This window comes from Sphaerodactylus townsendi, linkage group LG05 (assembly GCF_021028975.2).
Source record: "Sphaerodactylus townsendi isolate TG3544 linkage group LG05, MPM_Stown_v2.3, whole genome shotgun sequence".
NCBI classification, from domain to species: Eukaryota; Metazoa; Chordata; class Lepidosauria; order Squamata; family Sphaerodactylidae; genus Sphaerodactylus; species Sphaerodactylus townsendi.
In genome coordinates, this window is record NC_059429.1 from 38665870 (window position 1) to 38679816 (window position 13947).

A 13947-nucleotide genomic window follows, 5' to 3' on the forward strand; every position below is an offset into this window, starting at 1 on the left:
ACAGGACACAGTGTGCAACAGACTTGCCTCTGTGATACACCTCTGAAGATGCCAGCCACAGATGCAGGCGAAACATTAGGAACAAGATCCATCAGACCACGGCCACGCAGCCCAGAAAACCGACCACCCAGTGTTAGAATTGACAAAACATTTACAATTCAGTATCAAACATATGAAACATTTTTTTAAAACTTGGTGTTGGTTGCAGTTTTAGAAACAGAAGGCTAACCTGGCATCTCTGGATGAAATTGTTCAAATTACAAATACTTCCATGCCATTCTCTATTGAGGCTGAAATTTGGTATTCCATAAACATTTTATGCAGACCTTTTTTATTCCACTGTGTGATGCTGTTGCTTCTCTTTTGGTAAAGATTTTTGAAAATACTGAAGAGAAATTAGTTTTGTGTGTATGTATTCTAAAAGGATAGGCCTGGTAATAGTTGGCAGCAAAATGGTACTTCTTCAAGATGAAGACTTTGAAAACCTTTGGCTGGCCAGAGCTTCATGGGCATGAACAGTTATTCTGTCTTAGACGGGGATGGCTTGTTGAGTACAGAAAGCCTATTGTTCCCCTTTAGGTATTCCTAAAATGCATTTTGTTTCCAACAAATGCAGTAATTAAAATGCAACAATAAAAAATTCAAGGACAACACAAAAGAGTTCATAACACACACACCGCTAAATAAAAACAATAATCAGTTTACAGCCAGTAGTATCAGTACAAATGAATCAGTAAAACTCAAGAATGCAGTGCAGTTAACCTGAGACCAAACAATTAAAACTAATTAAAAAAAAACCCAAAAATTATGGGAAAAACAAACTTTTTTAAAAAAAAATGGCATTTAAATTTCAGTGAACTGAGCACTAGGTGAACTGATGAGGGCATAGGTACACATCTGAGTGCCTCAGCAGAAAAATTCCTGTCCTTCATGCTTATCTCTGTTCAGTTCGTAAAGTAGTACAGAACTCAGCCTCATTTGCAGATTGAAGCTGGTCGATAGTTCTTTGTGGAAGACAATCAGTGATCCTTTTAAATACCCTATAGCCGTGGTGGCGAACCTCTGGCACTCCAGATGTTCATGGACTACAATTCCCATGAGCCCCTGCCATCATGGCCAATTGGGAATTATAGTCCATGAATATCTGGAGTGCCATAGGTTTGCCACAACTGCCCTATAGCAAGACAGTTTAGAACCTGTGGATAAGATCCAGAACTTGGAATTGTGCCCCAAAGCAAATTGGTAGCTGTCGCAGGACTATAGCAATAATATATGCTCTCTGTAGTTAGAATTATAGAGTTGGAGGAGACCAAAGGAGCTATCCAATCTAACCCCCTTGCCACGACATACAGGAACACACAATAAAAGCACACACCCCCTCCCAACAGATGGCCATTGAGCCTCTTTAAAAATCTGCAAAGAAGGAGACTCCACCACCCTCCAAGGCAGGTGGAATCTTTTTTCCCCCATAGTTTAAATCCATTACTTCATGTCCTAGTCTCTGAAGCAGCAGAAAACAAGTTTGATCCCTCTTCAGCATGACATTCCTTCAAATATTTAAATGTGGCTATCAGGTTACCCTTAACCTTCTCATTTCCAGACTAAACAAACCCAAGCTTCCTAAGTCTTTTCTCATAGGGCATGGAATCCAGACTTTTTACCATTTTGGTCACCTTCCTCCAGACCCCTCCAGCTCGTCCGTATCCTTTATAATTCATGCTGGCAAATAATCTTGCTGCTGCATTTTTTAACAAACGGAACCTTTTGGTCTTCTGAGGCAGTCCACATAGAGGGTATTACAGTATCCAGCCTGATATGGCCATCTGAAGGCCCAGATCTGTTAGCGCCAACATTTCCCTTTGAGCAAGGGTGTATCCAAAACAGTATTTACTCAGGTTGTTACAAGCCAGGAGCCAATCCCACCCACTCTGAATCTTCTGTTCATTTGACAGGACTTTGTTTTTATTTTGTTTAAGTAATGTGACAACCCCTCTAACTCTGTGGGCTTTTCTGGTGCTACATTTCTCTCCCACCCTTCATCTGTCTGTAGATACATAAGTGCTGTCAGGTCGTAGTTGACTTGGTTGCTTTGTCATTGCCTTCCTCTGCAGAGCCTTCCTTGGTGGTCTCCCATCTAAGTACCAGCTTTGCTTAGTTTCCAATATTGGGCTTTACCATTCTGCCACACACACACCCCTCCTGCCTGTCTAAACAGATATTCAGATTAAGGATGCTACATCATGCATCTTCCAAAGTGGGCTGTGGTCCACAGAAGCTCATGTCACAATAAATGTGTTGGTATCTTTCTTTTGTCATTCTCATGGTTGTGGAACAGCAGTAATACTGCTAAATCCCATTCTCTCCACAATAGTGTAAGCCTTTTTTCCCCCTAAGATCAAATTATTCAGATCAGCTTCTCTGCTTAATCAGGCTTCAAGGTAGCACTGTCCTTTCGACTCCCCTCTCCACAGTGTTTCTTTTATTAACTGCTAAAAGCCATGTGCAGAGATTTCCCTCAATCTGTTGGCACTGAAGACATGTAGGATTGGTCACCCTGTATTGTGGCATCAGGTTTCCTTTCCTCCGTTATGGGCAGTTAGTGATGTGTACGGGGAGAATATACCACACGCTGTCACAGTATGTCATATATGATCCTACAGGTGGCATAAGTGAGGAGGAAAATTTGATACAGGATGCTGTTTTTGGTGGCATCTCTGTGTTGTGCATAACTTGTACCCCCCCACACACCTTTTACATGCTCATATATGTGTGTGTGTGTGCGCGTACGCGTGTGTGTATATGTACATATGTGTATATATATGTGTGTGTGTATATTTATGCATATATATTTATGCATATATTTTAAATGCTGTTTTAATGTTTTAGTGCCTTCATGTTTGCAGCCTCAAGGCCCCTATTTGGGTCAGAAGGCAGCATATAAATGTTTTAAATACTAATATTAATATAAGTTAATGATACATGGTTCAGCCAAATGGGGGTTGTATGTTCTAGATTGTCTAAGGCAGGAATAGTTAGGGCACTGGAAGTTAAGATGAACTTTAGCAAAATTCTATGTATAATCTTAACAGGTTGCTTGTACCCTGATGAGCTTGTGATGCTTAACATAGTACTAGTATTCTTCTGTAAAATATTGCAGTCAGTTGAATTCTGTGTAATAAAGCAGAATAGAAATATGTGAAATGTAACGTGTTTAAATGTATTCTTTGCTATTCTAAGTGTGTAGTTCAGTGCCCTTTTGTTTCCCTTCACTGTAGCTGGGTTAGGAAGAACAGGAACGCTGATAGCCTGTTATATAATGAAACACTATAGATTTTCACATTCTGAAGTCATTGCCTGGATAAGAATGTGTCGCCCTGGTTCTATCATTGGACCCCAGCAGCACTTCCTTGAAGAGTAAGTATGACCGCCTATGGTAATCGAGTTTATTTCACCAGTTTACTTTTTCCTCAGTTTGTAGGGTTGAACAAGTCTGCAATAAAGAAGAGTTGGATTTATATCCCCCCCCCCTTTCTCTCCTATAGGAGACTCAAAGGGGCTTACAAACTCCTTTCCCTTCCCCCCTCACAACAAACACCCTGTGGTGGGATTCAAATAATTTAACAACCGGTTCCGGTAGTGGGATTCAAATAATGTAACAGTTGGTTGTTTACAAGCACCATTTTAACAACCAGTTCTGCCGAAGTGGTGCGAACCTGCTGAATCCCACCACTGCCTGTGAGGTAGGTGGGGCTGAGAGAGCTCAGAAGAACTGTGACTAGCCCAAGGTCACGCAGCTGGCGTGTGTTGGAGTGTACAGGCTAATCTGAATTCACCAGATAAGCCTCCACAGCCCAAGTGGCACAGCAGGGAATCAAACCCAGTTCCTCCAGATTTGAGTACACCTGCTCTTAACCACTATGCCACTTCTGCTCCACTTCTGCTCCAGATTATACAGTGGTTTTCCTTATAGCAGAATTCTTTAAATGGTTTGTATGGTTGCTGATGTGTTGATTTCCAGCAGGGTAGGATACACAACAGAAGATTCCAGCTCTCATTGTGAGGATGTCTGTTTTTCTCCCATAGCATCAGGAGAATAGATTAATAGGTTGGAAAATACTTTAATTCTTCTGTGTAACTTGCTGGCAAAGCTTGTGAGGTTATTAGTGAAACTTTCTTGATCTGCAGTTGTCTCCATTTGTGTCATAGTATTTCAAATATCAAGATTTTTTTTAAAAAAACTGTTAATGCAGTGAGTGTGTTTTATATCTTTCCCCCACTTTAAGAACAGTTTACAGGTTTTATGAAGTACCAGGTAATAATAAACATTTTAAATGGTCAGGAGAATTGTCAGTTAAACTTAATGTTCTGATGCTACATCAAACATCTTCATCTCCTCACTTCAAGTGCCCCTCATAGATACAATCATATTTATCTGCTTTTATACTATGCAAGGCATCATATTGAGTTAAAGATGAGCAGAGACTAACAGCTAAACAAAAATTTCTCTCACACCTTTTCCAACTGCTCAGGTCTTCTGCGGTATCCAACCTGAAAAGCCATAAACATTTTAACCTTTTTCTGCTCCCTTAGATCTCTTACATTGGATTACCATACAAAATTGTTGAATAGGACAATTGTAAGGCCATTTACCAATATCAAGTAGGGGAAGGTCTTGAAGTGGCTGATTGGGGCGAATGAAGAAATCTGATTTTCACCATCAGTATAGACAAGTGTTGGCAGTATTGTACTATGAAGTTTTGTTGTTTAAAGGAGCCCTTATCCTACTTCCTGATTACTTTTTGATTGCATTTTCTTCTTTAGAATGTTTTAATAGTGGGGGGAGGGGGGGGAGGTTTGAAGCAGTGAAACCTGGTTGAAGAGTAAGGATTACAACTCCTCTGCCTTTTCCACACAGTAAATTGAGGCTGCACAAACCTGCAGTTTGCGTTTTATGAACAAAACAGAACTCATGATCTTTTCTTGTCCATTTGAGCTCATAGATCATTTCCCCAATAAAAACAGGAGGAGGAGAGAGTATCAGTTTATGCTGATGCTGCATATAGCCTCCAATTTTTGGACTGCTCAGTGGATTTTAACCTCTGGTGTGTCTGTTACTAAATGGCTCCAGCTCAGGTGAATGAGTAAGCAAGAAAAATGAAATGAATGCAGAAAAATAAAAGGTTAGGGAAAGTAAAAGATGTTGAAGGGATTAGCTTTCTGGTTTTGTCACTGAGTCTTCTCTATAAATTTGTTGTATGTCCCCATCCCCCCACCTCCACTCACCCCTGCACCCTAGAAGAAGCACTGTGAGAGAACCTCATATGTAGAGCGCTTTGGAGAGAGGACTGTGCAGTTTCTCAGGAGTGGTAAAATTTATTAGTCATCATTCTGTATTTCACATTTGAAAATTAGCTGAATCAACATATCTCTTTTGGGGGGTGGGCAAGGGTTAGCAAAATCATATTGTGATGTCTGTTCAGCATTTTTCAGAATTGTGTGATCTTCTAATTGCTTAGTTCTCTAAATTGTCTTTATCATGGAGACAGTTCATTTTAAAGTCACCAACATACAATTTTCTCTTACTACTGTAGTACAAGGAAGTGGTGACTTTTTCATAGTGGCAAATAGATGTCATGTTTTCACCTGCCAGATGGCATGCATGCCCAAATAGGCCCTTCCTTGATCCTTGGGTATAATTATGAAAATCTATTTGGACATGCATCAAGCACAGTCTTCAGTTTGTTCAGTGTCTTCTCTCAAGGAGAGAATAGAGACTTCAGCCTATGGAAAGTTGCAGGCTAAGCCTGCAGGAATGGGAAGGATCAGGTTCATGGTCTGACTGGCTTTATTCTGACTGACCATCATACTTATATAGGTTAACGTGATGTAAAATACAGCCTTGGAATCCATACTTGCACCACAAAATTGTACACTTCAATTATTATTTACAAAGCAGACCTAAAAGCCCCTACTTTTGTTATGTTTGAGGTGGCAATTCAGCTCCTTCATCCATCATTAAGAAATGTAAAAAGTTCAATCTTCTCCCTGCACCAGTAGCATGCTTTCTGGAAACCGGGGTGGTCATCATGAGGAGCCCCAATATGACTCTGTTCTAGATGGCTTTGGTCTGCTCAAGTTTCAGGGCATTATGTGGGACAGGATACTCCTGTGATTCAAAGGTGATGTAAGAAGAGGGCATAAGAGACCTCAGGAAACCACTGTTTATCAATTATAGGAATCTTCTTCATTCACAATTCATGAATGTTGCTAATAATTATCTCAGCCTTGTCTGGAATCAGCTTCAATTGGATCATCACATCAAAGTTTCTCACCTTGATCAGTCACTGAACAAGTTACAAGTCTCAACATAGACCTTTCACTTTCATGAAATGAGTATGTATTTATAGCCTGGGGTCCTCAACCTTTTTTTGAGCTTGTGGCAGCTTTGGATGGGCATGACCACAAAATGGCTGCCACAGGAGGCAGAGTCAACCATAAAATAACTTCCACAGAAGGGGGATCAACTACATAATGTCAGGGAGTGAGATTATGGATAATTCTAATAGTAAATCTTCAGGCAGAAGCTCTGTTTTAACAGGATGCCTTTTAAAGTGATATGACCTTAAATTATAGCTAGCTATTGAGCACCACTAAACCTGAAATCATTCTGATTTAGCAAGGCAAAATAGCGGGTTTAATTCTTTGGAATGAAAACATGAGCAAATTTGAATATCTTCTTTGCTAAAGATCAGGAGTGTAAATGGCAACAGCAAGCAGCAACAGCTTTATCACAAATGGATGTTTCAACATTAGAATATTTTAAACGTTTATAGAAAATTGTCATCTTATGTGTATTAAGTGCCATCAAATTGCTTCTGTCTCATGGTGACCCTCCCAATCAGTGTCCTCCACAGCATCCCATAATTAGAAGTGTTGCTCTGATCTTGCAATCTGAGGGCTGTGGCCTCCTTTACACAGTCATTCCATCTCATGTTGGGTCTTCCTGTTTTCCTGTCGCCTTCAATTTTTTCTAGCATTGTCTTTTCCAGTGACTGCTGTTCTCTCATTATGTGACCAAAGTACAATATCTTCAATTTAGTCATTTTAGCTTTTAGGAAGAGTTCAGGCTTGATTTAATCTAGGACTCACTTATTTGGCCATTCACAGTATCTATAAAACTGTACCCCAACACCATATTGAAAAGAAATCAGCTTTCTTTCTATCATGTTTCTTCATTGTCCAACTTTCACACCCATACAATACTACGGCATCAATTAATTTGTCCTTGATTGCCATTGACGCATCCTTACGCTTAAGGAACTTTTAAAAGATGGGCAGGGGAGAGAGAATAAAGAAGAGGATAAATATAAAGAAGAAGCCTCCGATTTTCTCTAAAACAAATAGAAGATTACAAACGTTACACTCCAACTGCTCACAGTAATAGTCTTTGTAAGATTTTGAGCATCACTTTACTCATGTGAGAAGTTAATGTATTTGTCTGATGGTTGCTGCAGTCTTTGCCATCTTTTTTTTTAATGGAATGTAAATTAAGCGTTTTAATTCGGAGGGCTATTGTTACGTTTTCCATACATTCTTGCTAAGATTTTGATGGATTCCATTTCTGTGGCTTGGAATAGCTCAGCTGATATTCAGTCTAGTCCTGGTGATTTGCTTCTGAATTAAATTATAAATGCAGAAAAACCTAAAACAATTTTTTTTGAAGAAGCTCTTAGCTGAAAAAAAAGAATGGAGAATAGCAAATATTAATATTGAGCTAGTGACTAGACTTAGATATCTAGGACTGCTGTTCTTCTAGGATTTATCCTGAAAGTCCATTTCAATTTTTTTCTCAAAAGATATTCACATATCTAGATGCTTTATCACTTTTTTCCTGCACAGTATGAGGAAATCATAAGGACCTTTTTCTGGGGAAATTAACCAAATGATACTTTATGGTCATGGAGTCTGGGTAGAAAGTATTTCAGAGAACACGGAATCTTTTTTGTTAAAATTCTTGAGAAAAATAACCAGATTGCCTAAAGGTGTGTTAGATATAGCTGTTTGGCAAGAGTTTGTAGTTCCTTCATTGGAATCATCCACATAATGCATTCACATAATCAGATGCATTCAGACTCAGAATTAAGATTCTGTTTAGTTGTCGATCTAAGCTCTTCCTTAAACTATTAGAAGACTCCTTTCTGCGTAACTGGAAGAGGTTGGTTATTCAAAGATGGGGAAAGCTAGGCTTTACTCCTTTTTGTATTATCTATGAGGCGTGATAAAGAACCATAGGCACAGATTAAAAAGCGGTTATTGATGTTACGTTTTAGATGTACAAATCTGTGAGAAAGAAGGGTGTGTTCTATTTCCATTAATGGATTAGAACCTCCAGTAACCCTTCTTACATATTTAAAATCTTTGACTATTCCCAAGTGCTGTACTTTTTTTGCTGCCTGATTAAATGCCATACCATTAGCTGCATTAAAAAGCCAATTTCCAGGGGTCCTTTTTTATAACTTTGGTGCTTTTGTTCCACAGGAAGGAAAGCTTATATTGTTTCAGTACGCTCACATGATGCATTCCAGACTTGTTCCTTCAAGGGTTAATTTGTCTTACATCAGCAGCAGTATAATCCGTGATCACTCTTAATTATACTGGATATCAGCTTCCTCACTCTAAGCAGGAATGCTTTTTTCGGCTTCCTAATCCTGTTCACCAGTTACGTAACCGTCTTGTAGAAGCTTTTCTCTGACTTAAGGATGTTGATAACGCTATTACTTTTGGCTCATTGGTTGTTTACCAGATTACTCATTGCCACAGTTGTCACACTGTCTCCCCCTAAGGAATACTGCAGGAAAACAAGCTCATGGTGAAAGTCACTAAAACTTACCAAAGAGGGGATGTAGATGAAAGTTTTATTTTCCTTTAAACGAAGGCAAGGCCATATTCTTTTCCTAATATGGCTCTGTTGACTTATATAAGGCCACTCTGTTCCAGTGAAAAATCCAGCTCCTTCATTTGCCTACTTCTCTACAATATATATAATTTTTAAAAAATGTTTTAGTTTTCTAAAAAACTTGTTCAGCCTGCAGTTGCTGGAATTTACAGATATGCATGTCTTCTGTAGAAAGAAGCACATTTTGTCATCTCTTCTTAATATACAAAACATTCCTTATACATACCTTCAATGACTTTGTGGACATTGAGTTTTATTAACAATTACTTGTTTTGTTAATCGCATTTAATGTTTGTCATCCTCCTTTCTATAGTTGATGAGCTCAAAGCAAATTGGTTTCATTAAACAACTAGGGAAATGGGTTTAATTTTTTAACAAAGTTGTGGTATATTGGAATATGTCTTTAAGAATAAGATGAACTTCCCCAGTCAGAAATCTAAAATACTTAAAAAAACCCACCAAAAATAATTTTTGATAGAAATTCTTGATGACATAAATAATTAATGTTTTTTCCTTCTCTTTTTCCCCCTTTTTTAAAAGCAGTACAGAACTTTTCACACAACAGTATATGCATCAAAGTAATTTTAGTCCTTGTTTTTACTGGCCTTTGAAATACATTTTTCTGGTGTTCATTTTGCCGTCTGTTACTATTTAACAGGAAGCAGACATCCTTGTGGATCCAAGGGGACATCTTCCGATCCAAACTGAAGCCAAAAGCAGTACATGAAGAAAGCATGTGCAAAGTTATGTCCAGCTTTGATGACATTTCTATCAGTGGGACTTTAGACAGATATGGGGAGGTAAAATTTTGCTTCATTTTTATTTTAACATGAAAGTCTTATATCAGTAATTAAATTGTTTCTTTATTATTACATTTATATCCTGCTTTACTTTCATCATTGAACCCAAAGTGGCACGGCCACAGTGTTCCCAAGAGGTCTTCCACTCAGACATTGACCAGATATACTTATTTAATGTCAGCAAGTTTCTGCCTTTTGTTCCTTCTATCCACAGTATACTTATATGAACATATTAACCTGCCACAGTGTCAGACCAACTAGCCCAGTATTTTTTTTACTCCAGCCAACAGTCGTTATCGAGGATCTCAGACAGATATCTGTCCCACACAGGCCAACTCACAGCTTTTTCCAACTGAATCAGATTTGGGATTTAATTTTTGTACGTTTCCTTGAACATACTTGTTCAGATCGTCAAGGGGATAAAAGATATCTGTCAAGAACCCATCATTTAAACTGCCTCTTTAAACTTTAAAAGGTTGCTTTAGTAATTATCCTAATGGTGTTTAAGTGGAGACAAAACCATTAATGGTTACACGGGTGAGACAGAAGAAAGTACACTGAAGAAAAGAAATGTAGGCACTATGATAATTATAGAGAACAGTATACAAAATAACAAAACTGATCTGTAGTCTTTAAAACAAGTTTTAAGTTCTTAGTATGATTGTTGGGTTAAAAGAGTTAAATGGATATTTTGAGCTTTTTCAAGGACAAAATCAAATACACTAATTAGATACCATAGACACCGTGGGTCCTTAGTCTTGCATCAAGTGTTTAGCTACAGCTCTGTGAAGAGATAAGACAGCAGAGTACAGAGACTGAGTAGTAATCCTTTGACTGATCAAAGTCACAACGATTGGGCAAGAAAATGGGCTGTGATGCAATGGTGTTTGGTTCAGCCTTGCTTGTGTTGCCAGTAAGTGATGGGATGTTATCTTTTGGCCTTCATCCATCAGGTCTGGTTCAGGATAGCTGGTATAATTTTGTTGTTGTAATCATGAGTTGATGCATCTCCTCTAGACAGTTATTTAGCCTTTTCCGTATTTGGATCTATTTTTAAATTCATGCTATATGGAATGCTCACAAGTCCATTCTTTTTCTTTACTTGTACATGTATGGTGAGTTGAGTCCCATTTTTTTGTTCAAGTTTCAAAGGCCATAATAATACTGTTAAATTGTGTTGTGTATCGTGTAAAGTACCTCCACTATAAGAGATGCCCACAGAAAGATGTCCTGGAATACAAATGAATTTCAGGTGACTAAACACAACCATATATGTCTTGCTATCCAAGATGCAGGGAGATGAACCTGAGAGTTGGTTACCAGATTACTCAGCAGGTGGTTATTTGCCCAAAAAGTTATATAATAGGAGGCAAAAATATAGACGTCTACAGCTCAAATTTAAGTTTTAAAAGTTCTTGTTCATGAAACTCTCTATTTTATATTTGTTTTCCAGAATGATGTGGAAGACAAAGAAGAAGAAGAAGTGAAGAATGGCATGACTCAGGGAGACAGGCTTCGTGCCTTAAAACTTCGACGGCAGCCACGTTCAGCTACAACAGGCGCTCTTAAGTAATCTCCTCTGTATTTTCTCATCCTATTCTTTGTGTGTCTTGGTCTTCCACTGGCATTTTTAAAGTAACTTTTCATAAAGGATAGCCTCCTGGTTTGCATTGAAATTAGACATTTCGTTGCATAGAACAGTGACAACATATATTGATACTTTGTAGTCCAGGTAAATGTCTGTTAGTTTATTACTAATTTAAAATCAATTTGGTTGGACCTGATAATAATTTTGCAGCCATAAATAACAGTTTTCTGTCAGAACCACCAGTTGCTCAACAGTGGCTCCTGTTGTTAAAATTACTGGAAGGGCAAAGATTAATTAGTTTTAGAATCATGTTCCTTTCAGTTTTACTGTAATAAATCATTGTCCCCTTCACAAAGAATCACTTGTCTCTCAATTTTAGCTAAGAAGAAATGAAGGAGGTTTTCTGTTTCTTGTCTGAAGATGTTGGTTTTATGTGGAGGATTTTATAAAATATTTCATATAGAACTGAACCATGGATTCCTGGTGGAATATCTCCTCGACTGTGGTCCCCAACATGTCTTAGTATTGGCACCTATCCTGTTGCATACCCTTCCCAAGGAGACTTGTTCTGATCTCCAGGTGCCTGGAATATACTTCCTTTTTAAGAAATTATTTCCTGGGCTAGGAAAAGGATTTGGTTGACTTTCTTGTACTATTCTTTCACTGAGCTGTGTTATCATTTTCTGATATTATGTTGTTAAATTGGATGCTAAAAAATAAATTTAGTAATCCAGTTTGGTTTTAAAGTAAACTTTGGATGATAAAAGCTTCTGTTTTTCTAGGCTAGAAGATATGAAGCTGCACACCAGATCCCTATCCCAGCCTTTCAGGTACATAGTTCGATTCTTTATGGGGAAACTATTGGTATTGCAGTTTTAACTGACTTCTAACCTTAGATTTTCTGGATTCTCTTTCACTCTCAGTATTGATTCTGGCTGTAGTTGAATAGTCATTTGTCATGGCTACTTCTTATACCATGCTGCTTGTTCAGAGATCTGCTCTTGGAATTCTCTGTCATTATGCCTCTCATGTAAGGGGGATGTGTTATGCTGTTATATTGGCAAACCAAACTGTATCATGCTGTTAGATTGGCAAATGAGACTATACATATTGGTATATAGAAAATGAGGAGTAATTTGGCACATTTCCATTTGTATTGTATGTAGGTGCATATATAAATCATTTATGCTTTTGAAATGCTAATTGCTGGAAGTGATTTTGAAGAGCGCTTCTGTGGGCAAAAATTAATGTAGGAAGCTTCCTTGAGCCTGCTGCTTAATGACTGTAAATGAAGCTCTAGACTCAGTTAACTTCATTCATAATTTGGAGTCAAATTGAGGTCATTCGACCTCTGGACATGCAATCCTGCAGGGATGTCACCTCAAACACACCAAAGCCAGTTTCTTGAAATCTCTGAAATGTTTCAGTGGCTACATTTTTGCCAAGTATTATATTCAGAGGTCCCATGGTTGTCAGGCAATTTGGAATTGTAAAATTGCATTGCAGGTCCCTGTATCAAACCATCTGTGAGAATAACTACCCTTGTGATATATTCACAAACCTCTGAAAACGAAGAGGTACATTTCCAGGGGCAGTATCTTGATGAACTGTGTAGAGATCTCTTTTCCAATATACTGAGCTCCACTCAATTTGCGCTTGAGAAATGCACAGCAGACTCTCTGATTCCAGAAAATCCAGGTGAATCATAGGTATAACTATTGTTTAACAATGAGGTGTTAAACAATGGCATGATTACAAAAAGGGCTAATTCAACTGATTTGTCAGGATCAACATCCCTGAAAAGGTTGGCTTAAGATATTTTTTAATGATTGCCGGCCAGATTTCTGTCAGAATAATGAATACATCAACAGTATAATCTTGCTGATGCCAGACCAAATGTATTGTGTTTTTAGACTGAATACTTCAGTAGTCACACAAGGATCTGTATCTCCATTGAAGTCCTCCAAAGTGATGGCAGTGTCACCTGCAGCCAAGAGAATAAACAGAAATTCTACATCCACAAGCTCAAATTTAAAAAGGTATGTCTTGCTGTGTTACAACTCTTCATTTTGGAAAGGAGATGGGGGGAGATAGTTGATATACGGTTTTCAGATAATTGATTCTGGCATGCTTTTCAGATAGGTGCTATGAATGAAGAATGTTCTGATTACGCCCTTCTCTATTTGATGAGTCGGTTTGAATTCCTGATTATGGTCAATTACAGTGTTGAGTGAATCAAGTGGCCCCATATACTAATGAAACTGTGGCTGTCATCCTGAGGATCATGTGTTAAAAGATCCGTATTTGTACTCCAGACTTTCTACAGAGTGTTTTCATAAAGCGCTTGTTTTTAACAAGCCAAAAAACAGGTTAGTAAATGAGTCAACTAGGAACTGACAAGAAAAACTCTGCGAGAAATTCTAAATATCATCTTTTGCACAGTGTCTCAGGGATCACATCCATATAATTACTTGGGATATTGCAGTGATTTCATGGTTGCATTATTCCTTTTTTCCATTGGCAGCCCTGTAGTTTATATTATTTCAGAGAGAGAATGGTGTTCTGCCATCCATTAATTTTATGTCAGTGGTTCTTCGTCTCCT

At 38.2% G+C, this 13947-nt stretch overlaps 1 protein-coding gene across 3 annotated transcripts in view; it reads left to right on the forward strand.

The window, feature by feature from the left end:
- The window catches only part of CDC14A (cell division cycle 14A), a 104511-nt gene that overhangs the window by 53622 nt on the left and 36942 nt on the right, over positions 1–13947 (forward strand). For all 3 annotated transcript variants that reach the window (XM_048496822.1, XM_048496820.1, XM_048496823.1), the window contains exons 10-14: positions 3276–3414; positions 9615–9756; positions 11210–11325; positions 12127–12174; positions 13258–13383. In XM_048496822.1, coding sequence (XP_048352779.1) covers positions 3276–3414; positions 9615–9756; positions 11210–11325; positions 12127–12174; positions 13258–13383 — 571 coding nt within the window. The remainder of the gene's footprint in view (positions 1–3275; positions 3415–9614; positions 9757–11209; positions 11326–12126; positions 12175–13257; positions 13384–13947) is intronic.